The 15085-nt window shown below is 39.5% G+C and overlaps 1 protein-coding gene and 1 long non-coding RNA gene across 3 annotated transcripts in view; both read left to right on the top strand.

Annotated features, from left to right (window-relative positions):
- Positions 1 to 466: 466 nt before the first annotated feature.
- LOC124282092 (transmembrane protein 243-like) overlaps positions 467 to 15085 on the top strand; it is a 33933-nt gene continuing 19314 nt past the window's right edge. Inside the window, exons 1-5 of one of the 2 annotated variants that reach the window (XM_046718067.1) lie at positions 467 to 914; positions 5321 to 5446; positions 6006 to 6056; positions 9121 to 9222; positions 9856 to 9983. In XM_046718067.1, the coding sequence (XP_046574023.1) occupies positions 5387 to 5446; positions 6006 to 6056; positions 9121 to 9222; positions 9856 to 9983 (341 nt within the window). In that variant the 5' untranslated portion in view covers positions 467 to 914; positions 5321 to 5386. Of the gene's footprint in view, positions 915 to 5320; positions 5447 to 6005; positions 6057 to 9120; positions 9223 to 9855; positions 10169 to 15085 lie in introns of those variants that run through there. The other variant, XM_046718066.1, reaches the window with a different exon arrangement.
- On the top strand, positions 10210 to 15057 carry LOC124282096. The gene is made up of 2 exons (XR_006900051.1): positions 10210 to 13421; positions 13458 to 15057. It is a non-coding gene; the product is annotated as an uncharacterized LOC124282096 (long non-coding RNA).

Genomic DNA, 15085 nt, shown 5'->3' with positions numbered 1-15085 from the left:
ATTTCCTTTTGAATCGTGAAATGTTCATTATGTTAATTTACATAGCCGGCTTAAATTGAAAGCCACTTCTTTTAGATAAATTGAAGTAAATGCATGTATACCCGACTGAAATTCGTCACATCAGTAATAAATAGGCTGCATATAATATATGTGGAAAAAATGACGGTTGTATGGATAAAGATTGACATTCGTTCCTTTCAATCGAAAGTTTCTATATTATGAACAAAGATTTGAGAAAATGTTTACCGTTATTTTATGAACGAATGTTAAACTCTAATACGACAAACAAATCCATTGCTAAGACAAAAACGGTGACGATAGAAGATAGATTTTGTTGCTTTTGACGATTAACTTGGCTTTGTCTACTAAAATGAGTAAAAGCGCCAAGAACTAACAGAGAAACTGCGTAATATAGCTGAGAAACCAGTTTACGTTCTATGGGAATCCTCAGCCTCGTTCTGACATAATATTTGACATCACACAGGGGTTTCCCATATCATGTGCCTATGATCTGAAAATACGAGAAAACAGTTTGCACAAGCGTTTGCTCCTCTCAGAATCTACTCCAAACACAAGTCGTATTTACACCTTTAACTGTGCTTGACAGTCTGCCTTCAAACTTATGTGTATGCGCCATAAAACACATTTCTTGCGGTAAAAGGAAAGCTACGACGTCTGTGAGTGTGAGTCTGAACACAGTCACAGATTTGTGTTGACGTTTGGAACTATTGTGCAACTACTGTAACGTCTTTCGTTCGGTTTTATGCAGGTGCTAGACAGGCGATACGACAACTCGTGTATCACACGCTAAACAAGCCATATTAGACTTGGACAGCAGCAGAACGGGTGACAGACGATGAAACTGAGTTCTCTCAAATGAATGCTGACACTGATGTGCGATGGCCACATGATCGGTTAGTATATTTAAGTTTGTGAATATTCGCAGATATGTTTATGGCGAGACAGCATGTGGGAATTCTGGGTAAGAATTTAGGTCCACAGGACATGTCGTGAAACGATTGGATGTACATCCTTGTGCCTTGGTTGACTTAAGTACTCCATTTTCATGGATTGGTGCTTATGATGTCTATCACTGGATTGAGTGTCAGGTTAGACCCAATTTAAGGACTGCAGTTTTATAGCTTATATAGCTTGCAGAGTGGAGTGTTAATAGACAAACAACAAACATGGTTAGACATCACTGGAATAGATACCATTGGTCGTATCCAACTAGTCCACTACTCATTTCCAACATGTGGTTATGTTGCATGTGTAGAGTGTTTAGATTTTTTATATACATACTCCAGATTGTTTCAAATCTTGGACAGTTAACATGGCTAACAGACCAGTGGTCATGCCTACCCTTGCACAACCACAGTGCAGCGTTTAGGAAGGAAATTCAGTAGCGGCATTTCCTTCTGGGTCTCTTTTCATTTACCCACCACCTATTGTTCTAGGTGGGCAAATCACTAAAGCGAAATAATCCTCTAGAAAATCCTTGTGTAGTATTATTAATATCATAGGTTGATGACAACTTGTCAGCAGATAATTTCTGCAGGCTCTCAAAACTAAAACTAAATCCCTTATGCTCTGTATGTGTTCCAGTAAGACCACAGTTAACAATCAGTTGTATGGAACACTAGCTGTGTTATATAATCTGGTTTTATTGATTAGTTTACCTTTATTAGGGCTTCCACGGGTACTCGAGGACGAGTCGGGTTTAGCTGAACTCGAGTCCATTTTCAAGGACTCAAGGACTCGAAAAGGGGAGAAAACTCGAATTATTGACGTTGACAGACTGTCTGCCATGTGCTTAGCATGAGCGGCCGTTAACGTCTAATATTAAGATAAGATATAACTTTATTATCCCAGAGGAAATTCTTATACATCCAATCTGTCTCAAAATAAATATATACACAGTTCACAAAAATATACACAATAATTACATGCTCAAAACGAATGCTATTTACAAATAAAACTGACATGATATAATTCAATTAACCACATAGGTAAAGAGGCTGAATAATTTTAGTTCTAATCACATGATGGTGATTCAAAATATTTGTTGCATTCACGAATACTTGATGGTATGAAAGACTGTAGAGCTCTGTTTTGAGGGAAGGTAATCGACAGCAGCATCCAGAAGGAAGTAGTTCAAAATGGTGAGATCAAATATGTCAACTATCAAATCTAATTTTAGCTGTCTTTTTGACTATATTCTCGAAATACACTCCAGAAATTTTGCAAGCAGTATTAACAATTTTGAAAAGTCTGTTTTTGTTAAGATGAGACAGATCCCCATACCAACATAGAAAATTGTAGGTCAACACACTTTGAATAAAGGTTTGATATAAAACTGTCATTACGGTTTTGTCAATGCCTTGACGATAATAATGTTCAGAATCAGAAATTAGGCCAGTAACAGTGGCGTCATCTGCAAATTTCACAGTAAACGAGTCATATATTGACAAGTAACAGTCATTGGTATACAAAACGAAGAGTAGGGATGAAGGAACACAGCCATGTGGATCTCCAGTAGAGGTTGAGAGAAATGAAGATTGATAGCCATTGACACTGACATACTGAGTTCTATGTACCCTGAATTCTTTAACCCATCTGATAATTTGTTTGAGTGGCATTTTTAGAAGTTGAGACGTACAATATGGAACACGTTTTTATGGATAACAACTTTTTTATTTCGTGCATCTGATAATGTTTTTATTAACACCTAGATTAAATAGTTTACACCTCACACTGTGTGGCTGTATGGTATTAGTTGTTACAAGTCTGCAGATGAGAGTAAATATTATACATCGATTGAGATTTCACTTCTTAAAATGATTAGGTAACTATCTTGACAATTGATCGTTTGCTTGAAAGGTATGAATTTCGAGTACTCGGGTCCGAGTCGAGTCTCACCCCTCGAGTACTCGAGTCCAAAAAAATGGACTCGTTGAAGCCCTACATCTTATTCAACGTGTTTGTTCATTTGAGGTTCTTTATTATGTAATTTATTTAATTTTTGGTTTGTTCAACGAAGATCACACACTATCACGCCACATCCCCCTTGCACTAGCATCACAGCACGATCCCATAAAAGCTGTTACCCCTTTCTGTCTATTTAAAACTACCTGATTACTAAGTTTGCACTGTCTAATCCTGAAGTTATGGTGTGTGTTTTAGTTGTGTTGTCCTGTTTCATTATGTATATATTTATGACAGATATGTGATCAGAGAAGTAATGTCTGCTTGTTCTTGTTGGGAATATGACAAATAATACTTCACTCTTAGTGAGAATGTTTAGGTGTTCAGTGTTCTTTTATGTTTTATGATTTTATTTTTCCACCTGTGCTTTTTGGGTAAATATATTGTTTCACTTTACCCCAACATTAGGGGTAAATGAACATTGAACCCATCACTTTACAATTACATCATTTTTGTGGTGGAAATAAACCGTCAGGGATCGAAATAGTGCTTAAATTAATAGTGGCATGCATGAAATATTTTCAATGTGTCCACACTAAAATTATGAAAATAATCAAATGATTCAAAACATATCTTTGCCCTCAATCAAACTGTAGGTGACATTCACAATCTCACAACCGCCTCCGTGGTGTCGTGGTTAGAGCGTCCGCCCGGAGAGCCGAAGGTCGCGGGTTCGATCCCAGGCCGGGTCATACCAAAAGACGTAAAAATATGGTACTTGTTGGTCCCTGCCTGGCTCTCGGTATTAATGGGTACAACAAGGACTGGTCGGCTCAGAGTCAGTATAATGTGTCTGAGTGGGGTATTAATGCTTCACTGCGGCATGGTATCTCAGTGGCCTGGCACTATAAAACCAGCTTCAGTCTGGGCTAGTACAAGCAGCCGCACATACACACACATGCATGCATGCACGTCGTCATATGAGCGAAATATTCTCAAGCACGACGTTAAACCCAATTTCACCTCACCTCACAATCTCACAGCTTAAGGGCATGGTCATCATTTGAGGGGGCAGTGGGGTAGCTGAGTGGTTAAAGTGTTTGCTTGTCACACTGAAGACCCGGGGTTCGATTCCCCACATGGGTACAATGTGTGAAGCCCATTTCTGGTGTCCCCTGCCGTGATGTTGCTTGAATATTGCTAAAACTGGCGTAAAAGCATACTTACTCACTCACTCATCATTTGAGTTTATCGCATTTTCCATTAAACGAATCATAGTGAGTACTTTTTATATAATTTTAGTCTTATTCACCCAAGGGCACATTGAAAATATATCATCCATTCCATTTCAATAGAGTGGAAGCTGTCAAAACCCCGGAGCTGTCCAATCCGGCAAGTTGTCAACACCGGCATAGAAAGCCAGTCCCGTCCATGACTATAGTCTGTTTGGCTCAAAATCGGACCGATGAATTGCAATCTAACTCAAAAAGTAATAAACATATAATACTCAATGAAACACTGATCATAATCAAAACATCAGACCAACTCTGTGAGTCTTTTGCAGAATTTATGTCCTAAACATAAAAATAGTTATTTGACAAACTATCATTAAAGTTTTGACACAGTTCACTATTTGTTACAAGGGAGGAGTGCAAAGAGAGGAACAGCCAGGTGTACGTGAAGCATGTGCACAAGTGCCGACAAAGTCATTGATTCATTTAGTATTTACCTGTGCTGTGCCATCTCCATCCTTTCTCACACACCTGGTTGTTCTTCACTTTGCACTCTTGCCTCGTAAACCGGATTCTTTCTTTAGTCCCGACGAGTGCTGGTTTAGACAGGTTCCACTGTATTTACTAGGGCTGTGACATCACGATACATATAAGTGTGTTACAGCTATCGTATCGTCGACTTGTGTATCGATACCAAACGATACATGACTTTTTTTCAAAACAGTATTATCTTAAACATGTTAAAGTACTTATTTAGAGAAACATGTGCAAATATGATAGAGTTACGTGTTTGTTTATTACAATAGTGTTATTGTTATACACAAATACCTTGTAATAAATCATTTTAAATCTTAATACTGTGTCATTCTTTCAAGGTGTATGTGTCGCGATATGTATCGTATCGCAGGTAAAATATCGCAATACGTATCGTATCGTGACATAGTGTATCGTCCGAGCCCTATTATTACCGTGCCATGTAATTTAAGCACTGTTTGATCCATTATTACTGTTCAAGTCAGCACAATTGTTCAGTAAAACATAAGTATCACATGGTGTCTGTGGTGAAACTACAAACCATTAGCCTTCATTATATCACACTAATTGTTTTGTTTACTGTTTCCTTGTGAAAGGATTTTTGGAATAATCTTGGATTTCCTGTGTAGGTGGTTTGTGATCGGCGCCAGGGTGAGTGTTGATGAGTGTCGGTGAGTCGAGATCAGGAGACAAGGATGATTCGTGGATATGAAGACCCTGCAGAGAAGCCATTGTTTGGGGAACCCAGGCCGGTGGTATGTGCAGATAGTTATTTTTGTTTGAATAAATGTTCCATTCAAAATTTATGTTTGCACCCAAACTTGGTCCCTAGAGTAATCCCAGTATGTTGTCTGGTCCTTGTGTCGTGATATAATTCGTAAAGCTCTTCTGATCGTGTTGTCTGGGTGCTGTTGTGCAAAGCAACCTGTTGTGAGTGAGTAATTTTGGTTATAAGCCACTTTTAGCAATATTCTGCAATGTTACTTTTGGGGTCACCAGAAATAGGCTTCACACATTGTACCCATGTGGGGAATCGAACTTAGTAGGTAACCTATTGGTTGAAGCACTCACTCACCATGCTGAAGAGCCGGGTTCGATTCCCCACATGGGTACAATGTGTGAAGCCCATTTCTGGTGTCATTCGCCATGATATTGCTGGAATATTGCTAAAAGCAGTGTAAAACTAAAGTCTCTAGACTGGACTGCTGTGTTAAATGGAAAGCGTAGCTCTGCCATGAACCTGGTGAGCAACACTGCCTATTTACTGCTGTTCTGGTGGGTATATGATCTGGAATAAATTATCTTCTGTTTCAGGACCGAGTCTTGAATCTGGTGGTGGGCTCATTCACTGGTTTAGTGGTTTTGGTGAGTTATTTGCAAAGAACTTTTAAAGGTGAAGTGTTTTAACAAAACTGAACATATACACTTAAACACAGTTGGGTTGAAGTTAAAGAGACCTATGCAAACACTCTCCTACCCAGAGTTCCATGCGGCAAGCCAGCATTGTACCTCTGCCACAGGCCACAACAATGTGACGATTCGTCACATCTTGCAATGTCCATTCAATATGATGTACAGATTTCTTTTACTCTTTTATTTTTGACGAGTCTACACATCTAACTCAACATCTTTAATAGAATGGTTTAGTTTCACTGAGAAAATATCCAAAAACATGTAACACTATTTCGATTGGCGTAGCGATCCTTTGTTTACGTAGGTTGTACGGCTCCACGTGCTGTCATCGAAGCTGATGGAGAGCAAACGATGTAGCCAGTTTGATATCTAAATATGTACTGTCATAAACCTTACTGTCGCAGTTGTGGAAGAATATATATGTAACAATGTAAAACATTATGAAGAGAGCCCCGAAAAGTTTTCGTGAGTCCAGTCTCTTCTTATTATGAATATGCGTGTTTGATTACAAACAAGAGAAAAGTCCGGTCACGTGATATGCAAATTAGCCTGTGGCAGTGATGATATGTTAAGTCATCGCTGTGCCGGAGTGTGCTACGCAAATACTTTGAGTTATCCGAGGTTTCACGGAGCCCCAAAATGATGACTAAATAGGGAATAAAGACGAAGGTTGTAGGTTGTACTTTGAAACAACAGTAAGTTTGACACATCAAAGTTTGGGGGCAGAGGGGTAGCCTAATGGTTAAAGTGTTCGCTTGTCACGCCGAAGACCCGGGTTTGATTCCCCACTTGGGTACAATGTGTGAAGCCCATTTCCGTTTTCTCTGCCATGATATTGCTGAAATATTACTGAAAGTGGCGAAAAAATAAACTCTCTCACTCACTCACTCACTCACATCGAAGTTCGACACAACAGTGTTTGAGTGCATGGAATATTTTTCTCAAACGACCCAAGGGCATTCCTAAAAATGTTTTTGTGTGCCCTTTGGAATTTAAGTGTATAAACAAGATTGATTTTGATCCACTTTGATAATAAACATTTGAAAATTTAGCCCTTCTTTTTGCCCTGAAGCATGAATCCATATATACTGAAAGCCATTAAAAATGCAATTTGACATTCATACTTTCTTTACTCACACTAATTTCAACATATATAAACCTAACTGGCAGATATGTTTTAAGTGAACATCTGTGAATAATTTCATCTGAAAATGTCCAGTCAACAACAACATCAGTGACGCAACAACGACATCACACAAAGGAGGGGTCACTTGCAGTCAATATCGTGTGTGTCCACCGTGCGCTGCAAGACATGCTCACAGTCTTTGGGGCATTGAAAGACACACATTTCTCAGGAACAGCTGTTGGATGGTCTGCAGCCTCTGATGGTCTGTGGTCTGATGATGACACCACCCCCTCCAAAACGATCATGTTCAAGGACACAGTTTGGCGCAAGTCTTTCTCCTTTACGTCGATAAATCTGTTGACGTCCATCTGCAAAGGATAAGTTAAACCTGGATTCATCTGAAAAATTGACATCTGGCCATGTCTTGGTGCCGAGATTGGCCCCATTTGCTGCCCTTCGCTGTCTGGCAAGTCTGTGGCGATGTAATAAGGTTGGACCACGGTACGGGTGACGACACCGGATGTTGAAGGCAGCAAGGCGTCCTTGCACCTTTTGGGCGCTGAAATGATGTTGACTTGTCCCAATTGTCCTCCTTGCCTAATCATCAGCTGTTTGGAACCGATTTCGCAAGTGTGAAACTCGTATATTGTGGTTTTGTCGAGCTGTAATCACAGGTGGTGCACCAGGTCGCGGACGATCAGCAACACTTCCGGTAGCCCAAAAACGTTGTCTGATTCGACTTACAGTGGATGGATGCACATTAAAGTGCCTGGCAATCATCACATCTGAAGCACCTTGGCTGACCATACCGTTAACCTGATTCCTTTCGTCTTGTGTCAAGTGTGGCATTTTCTCAAAGTGATTGAGTTCCACAATTCCTTGTGCTTTTACAGGGCCTGGGTGCAGGTAATGCATGTGCACAACGTGTTTCATGAATGTGGTTGTGTTTACAAGAAATGTCAAAGGTTCAGTTTTAAGTATCAAAGTTCATGTGAGAGGAATGCTCTGGGACTCGAACTTCGAAATGGGCCAGAATAACAGCCTTTTATCCCTACATCCTCTGTATCGCAGGAAAAAATCTTCAATAGAACTTTTGTAAGTTTCAGGACAACAAATACCAATTGCGTTTTTAATGGCTTACAGTATATATATATGAGCTAGATGCAAAGAAACCAGAACTGTACCTGTGCTTCATATCGCCAGGCCATGGATAGTCATGGAATTTGTCCCTCCAAATCTCAGTATTGTGGTGTCCTAAATATCAGTATGATATCGTGATGCCCTGTTATTGTTCTACCCATGAACATCCAGGTTAGAATGTCAGCAACCCATGCTTGTCGTAAAAGGAGACTAACAGGATCAGGTGGTCATGCTTGCTTACTTGGTTGACACATGTATCCCTATTGCGTAGATCGATACTCATGCTGTTGATCACTGGATTGTCTGGTCCAGACTGTGCCATACAGCTGGAATCTGACCAAGTGCTGCAGTAAACAAACAAACAAACTAAACAAATGTTATTGTTCTCTGGGAAGGTCACATTGACATTGTTTGGCATCAGCATGACATCAAAGGCACTTTAACATTACAACTGTTCAAAGTTTCCTCAAGCACTCCATTATTTTATATCGCAGTGGTGGTTGTAAGTGGATGAGCCACTGAAGGTGATTTGCTCTTATTGCAGTTACTGTTTAGTGTTGCATCCCTTTGATCTACTGACCTTGGGTTAACATATAACTCACACCGACTGTAAACCATACTCACTCGCTCACTAAAAGCATTTTTACTGTTGTACAGCCCAAAAATCTTTTGTGGTTTGACATGTGAATTTGTACCTTTATCAAATCTAAGTATCATGTGTAAGTTTAAGTACCAGGTATCAATTTGCAGGTGACTCTGGTTGGGGCTTTCGCAGCCAAAGGGCCCATCAATGGAGTGGACGTCTTCTTTGCCTGTGTCATTGTTCTTATCTGTGGATCCCACTTGGTACTGGTAAGTTGTCAATACCTGTCAACTGGAAGTTAATACAGTGATTATCTGTCTGGAATAGGGTCTCAGTAAGCCATGCTTGTCACAAGAATCTGGTTGGTGTACATACGTGGAAACTCTGTCAAATGATACATGGGATCATTCAGCTTGTATAATCGCCACTCCCCACACCAGTGAGAATGTTTTAACAGGAACTCTTGATAACTACAGATGAATAGATCCGTGAAGATCTGGGTTAGAATTGGTCTTCAGCAACCCATGCTTGTCATAAGAGGGGACTAACGGGATCGGGTGGCCAGGCTCGCTGACTTGGTTACACATGTCATCATATCCCAATAGCGTAGATCAGTGGTCATGATGTTGATCACTGGATTGTTTGGTCCAGCCTCGATTATTTACAGACCACCGCCATATAGCTGATATATTGTTGAGTGCAGCGTTAAACAACAACAAAACCAAACCAAACAAATGAATATATAAATATTAAGTGTGGAAACAGACGGGTCATGTGGAACTCATGTCAACAAGCCTCTTGACTATAATACCATAGGTCTAGTTCCACTATTTGTCGAAAAAAAGAACCTAGGGAGCAGTATTTTATCTATTAACTGGCTAAGTATGTCTCTTTTTTTTCAGATTTACTGGTATCGTCAAGGTGATCTGGAGCCAAGGTTCCGATCGATGATCTACTACAACGCATTCAGCATTATTCTGCTGTGTGTCTGTGGTAATCTGTACATATATGGCATCGGGTGCAAGAAGTGACGACAGCATATATAGAACTGTTTATATATCAGTCACTGGATAGGATGCAAGAAGTGGTGAAAACCGGGAATACCTAGAACATCTTGCATGTCAATCGCTGGATATATAATGACTTGTGGTTTGAACTCAATCATTTCCCAGTAGGGTGTGGTTTAAGTAGCAACTGAGTTTGTGTATTTTTTTCCCAGCAGTTCCCGGGGTCTGTTTACAGGGTGTGTATTTTTTTAGCTTGTCAATCTGTTTCTGACCTACTCATTTCTTGTTCACCTTCTGTTATGGGTGTGCCACCACTCTCCTCTGCATTTTTACATGTGTAAGTATATTTACTGGCAAACAAGGATAAGTTGAGCACTGACCTGACAATTGACCCGTATTAGCATGTATGAGTGCCGCCCACTGGCACTTGCCATTGTTAGCGAAGGGGCCCCAGCTTGTCCACAATCAAGTGTAGTGCGTTGGGTGAAGCAAGGCTCAAGGCGTGTGCAGCTCACGCGGAATCAATTTCATCGTCATGCACTGCTCATGCACTGCTGATGCACTAGCCTTTATCTGCTCTACCTTTCACAAACCAAATGGGTTTGCTCATTGCCGAGCACCGCCTACTTCTCGTAAACCCGTTCTCTGCGCCATTCCAACTTATCCTTGTTTGCCAGTAGTTGGACACGCGGAGTAAGTTCTTCATGGAGAGTATCTTGAAATTGAATTAATATTTAATGAAACAAGATGTTATTTAAGCCATGTGCTGAAAGATGGAATGGCTAAAATAAGTGTACTCTCTGCATGTACTGTCTCTGAGATGAATAACTATTGTTACTAAGCTAATGAAATAGAATATGTAGTGACTCAACTCATGGATAAACTTAGTGCAAACACAACCATTAAAGCTATGTGTTGAGTGTACAGTCAATGCTATGCATCTGTTGCACATCAAGCAGGAAACAGTTTAAATATATTCCTCATGATTTATTGATCAAAACTTTTGGGACAGCGGGAGAGGATTTTATGGCATAATTTCACAAGTCCAACAGTCCTACCTTTGTTCCTGAGTTGTGTGTGGGCTCAGCTGTTGTGTTATTGGGATTGCTATGAATCTGTGACATAATGTGTGGATATTATTGATGTTTCCTTGCATTGGTCTGAACACTCTCTCGCTGATACCAGGCTGTAGATTGATTTGTTCGTTAAAAATATGACTCACCTGTGAAGATCCGAGTTAGAATTGATCTTCAGCAACCCATGCTTGTTGTAAGAGGCGACTACGGGATCGGGTGGTCAGGCTCGGTGACTTGGTTGACACATGTCGTAATATCCCAATGACGTAGATTGACGATTATGCTGTTGATCACTGGATTGTCTGGTCCATTTACAGACCGCCGCCATATAACTGGAATATTGCTGAGTGACATTAAACAACAACCGACCTACTAAAAATATGACTACAATTAACCTGTCAGTTCGTATTGGCAGGTGATGGAAAAATGCAGTGTTTAAACATGTAAATTATGAGAAAGTAGGTAATACTCAGTCATATTGAAATAGATCCAGTCAGATGTCTGTGTTGGAGGTTGCCCATTCATTCATGCTTTGGCATTTATGCTAATGCTTTTAGAATGGAAAGCATGTGTTTATCTTTGGACTCACTCACTATGCATAATATATTTGCTATGACGAATATACATGATCGCTTTTCAGGAATTTTGTTAGTCTGGACAATCCCATTGGGAACGGAACTATGTGATTAGAAATGTATGCTGTTTTAAGAAACTGACAGCTTTTGCAGCATAAGCATCATGAGACGAGGAACTGAGCCCAGTCAGGGAACTTTGGACATCATGATTGATGTTGACTTGCGACTAGAATATGTTGTTTGTTTTGTTAAAAATGTGAGAAAAATATCATATGAGAGGACATAAGCGAACCCCCTGAATGTTGAACTTTTGTTTTAATACGCAAGAAGGGCTTGAATTTCATGTTTAATCTTGTGTAGTACTGTGTAAGTTCATGGGTTTGTAGTGAGGATCAAATGTAGAGTGTTGGATTCATTTTTCCAGTTTATGCACCCTTTGACATTTGTAATATCTAAAGCCATTTTTTGTTAGAGAGAGTTATGACTTGCACAACAGGTGCATTTTAAAGAAGTAGGTAGTGCCAGTGGTTTGAAGTAAAATATATTTATTTCTTTACTACAGCTTGTTCAGCTTGACCTGAGCTACTCTACATATGCATGACCCATGAGGTCAAGTGGCACTCACAGCAGGTCGAGTTAACCTCATTAAATAGGGCAGCAGAGAATGTTAAATGGCGACCTTGTCTCGGCTGTTCGGACATGTTGACAATCAACTGCCAAAGGTGCACCCCTTCACAATAATAGACCCAACCAGTTGTGACACGGTCACGCAAAGCATTAGTATTCACTTGATCAGGTCAAGCTGAACAAGCTGTAATGAATAATGATTAGAAACGTAATGATCAAACAGTTTAAATTTGGGCTTGTCCATGCCTTCGACACTATTCTTGTACTACTAAAAAAGTTAAGAACCAATGAATTATTTCATAGTATTATACATGTAGTTAATCGATCATGCTATGATTGGTTATCTAGAGGTCCTTAACGTTTTTAGCAGTAAACGTTGAACATTCGTCAAATCTTGCAGTTTTATCAAAGACAATTAGGAGTATGTTTTGTATTTCACGTTGTTTTATTTTTCTGGTCATGTCATAGGAAGTGTTTTTATTTTTATTTGCTGTAATAGTCAGTAATTGTTATCATTGAACAAGGTGAACAATGTTTGGTGTGAATAATCTACCATGGAGTAGACTGTTTGATCTCTCGGTGTTCAAGTCCACCATTGATATAGGACAAGAACATCACAACGACATCATCCAATGTTAAAGCCAGCATCTAGTCCTTCTGTTGCTTTCAGTTGTTTGAACTTCCACTTTGAGTTTTAAGTTTAAAGTTTCAGAATTTGATTTCAGCCAATAGGTCATCCATATTTGGTATGTTAGTATGTTAATATCGTACAAGCTTCTGGGTAATACCCGTGGAAGGTCTGCTTATGTTTGTAAGTGTAGTCAAACATTCCTAGTTAACGCTTCATCTTCAGTTTGGCTGTTATTTTTGTGATATGAAGCTTTTGGTTGTGTTATGAAGCTTTCCTATTCAGAAGCTTTAAGTCCGAGTTTACAGCCTGTACCATGATTCATTCATTGTACCACATCATCCATTGTACAATGTATCATTCTGTGCTATGATAAGTTATTGAAGTAAGGTGTTTTTACAAAATGAAACATAACTTCTTTGGATGTAGTAGTATGTTATAGTTGTTTTTCCTTTATAAATCTATAGGTCTTGATTTATGGGAATATCATTCTGGACAATGAGTGTTTCTAGTGGGGCTTTGCTTGTTATTCTTGAGGCTTAGCTTGTTCTTGAGGTATATGTTGTTCTTGAGGTATATGTTGTTCCTGAGGTATATGTTGTTCCTGCAGCTGATCTTGTTCTTGAAGTATATTTTGTTCCTGAGGCTGAGCATGTTACATATTGTTCATCTAAATGACAGGGTACTTCATGCTTGTTTTCAACCAATTGTTTAACCCAGTTCAATGCTAGTGCTTGAAGCATGTGAAGAAATATGTTGACAGATAATTTGACCACAGCAAATCTTGTTATTTCCTTCACATTTTGGTTGTATGTTTCCGTGATTGTTAACTAGAAGTTGTGTGTGCTTGTAGTTAAGGTTTCTTGTGAATAGTTGAGCTACTTCCTCAGATCCCATTGTAAATAACGGTTCATGTCAGGAGGATCGCAGTGTGGATCAGAGAATGAACAAACTCTGTATTTATAGCATCAACTGTTTAACTCCAGTAGAAGTATCCTACAATACAGGGTCTTGTTTTATAAAGTGTTTTGATACTGACTGTCTCATAATATCATCCAAGTACTGTCCACACTCACAAGCCATTGTGGACAATCAATCCCCATTTGTGAAACAATCATGAGGCATGTACCTGTTCCAACCAGGGACAGATTCAGACTTTAATGCCAGCCAACAAGTTGTTGTCCGTCATTTTCACTGGGAGACCTGTGTTAGAATAACTTTCAACATCCTGTTGCTGATCAGGCTAACTTTCAACAGTCACTCTAACACAGCCAGGACATTGCTTTTCCTTCGTGTCATGTAACCATGGTAACATCTTCATAACGACAGCGGCGGTGGGGTAGCCTAGTGGTTAAGGCGTTCGCTCGTCATGCCGAAGACTTTGGTTCGATTCCGACACATGGGTACAATGTGTAAAGCCCATTTCTGGTGTCACTCGCCGTGATATTGCTGGAATATTGCTAAAAGCGGCTTAAAACCAAACTCACTCACTCACTCACTCATAATTACATCTTTCCATTTCCTTACACAATGTGATGTAGCATAAAATATTTTCAGAGAAGTGATGTATGAGAGTAGAGCATTTGTCAGGCGTGAAGGACAAAATGCCAGGCAGGACCTGACTTACATCCGTTCAAAATGCCAAGTGTCCATTTTGTCAAATCAGCATGTTAAGTATTTGTGAAGTATCCATTTTTTCAGCCTCAGAAATGGACAGCTGTCTTCTGCAATTTTCTGTTATTTATACACACTGAAGATCCCTCTAAAAAACAGTGGCGCCTCATTGCCAAAATAGTTCTTGACAATATGATCATCAATCTGTTACGGTACGAGATTTGCAAAGTCGCAGCGCCAAGATTACTTTGTGCAACTGGTCCTGAAATATTTCCTATATTGTCATCCATGACATATCTGTAAATACATGTTGTATTATGTAAAAATGATTGCTCTTTCCGCTGTGTGCAGCAGAGAAGCAATATTCTTACATGACCTTTACCTCCAAGTGAGGGCACATGGCTTGTAGGGACCCCACAAAGGGCTTGGTTTGCAGTCCAGTGTAACAGGACTTGCTAGAAGAAGTCTTACATTTTGAATGGCATCATTAATATCTATTGTACAGTATTTATCTTTTTGTTCACATGTTCTGCCTATGTAATGTAAATATTTATATAAATATTGTATCAATACGCTAGCTGCTGTTTTGTTATCTTCAATAGTCA

This window comes from Haliotis rubra, unplaced genomic scaffold, assembly GCF_003918875.1.
Source record: "Haliotis rubra isolate DU_JTF1 unplaced genomic scaffold, ASM391887v1 Scf292, whole genome shotgun sequence".
In the NCBI taxonomy this organism is placed as follows: domain Eukaryota; kingdom Metazoa; phylum Mollusca; class Gastropoda; order Lepetellida; family Haliotidae; genus Haliotis; species Haliotis rubra.
The sequence above is the reverse complement of the archived record's forward strand: the minus strand, read 5'-3'. Positions and strand labels throughout refer to the sequence as shown.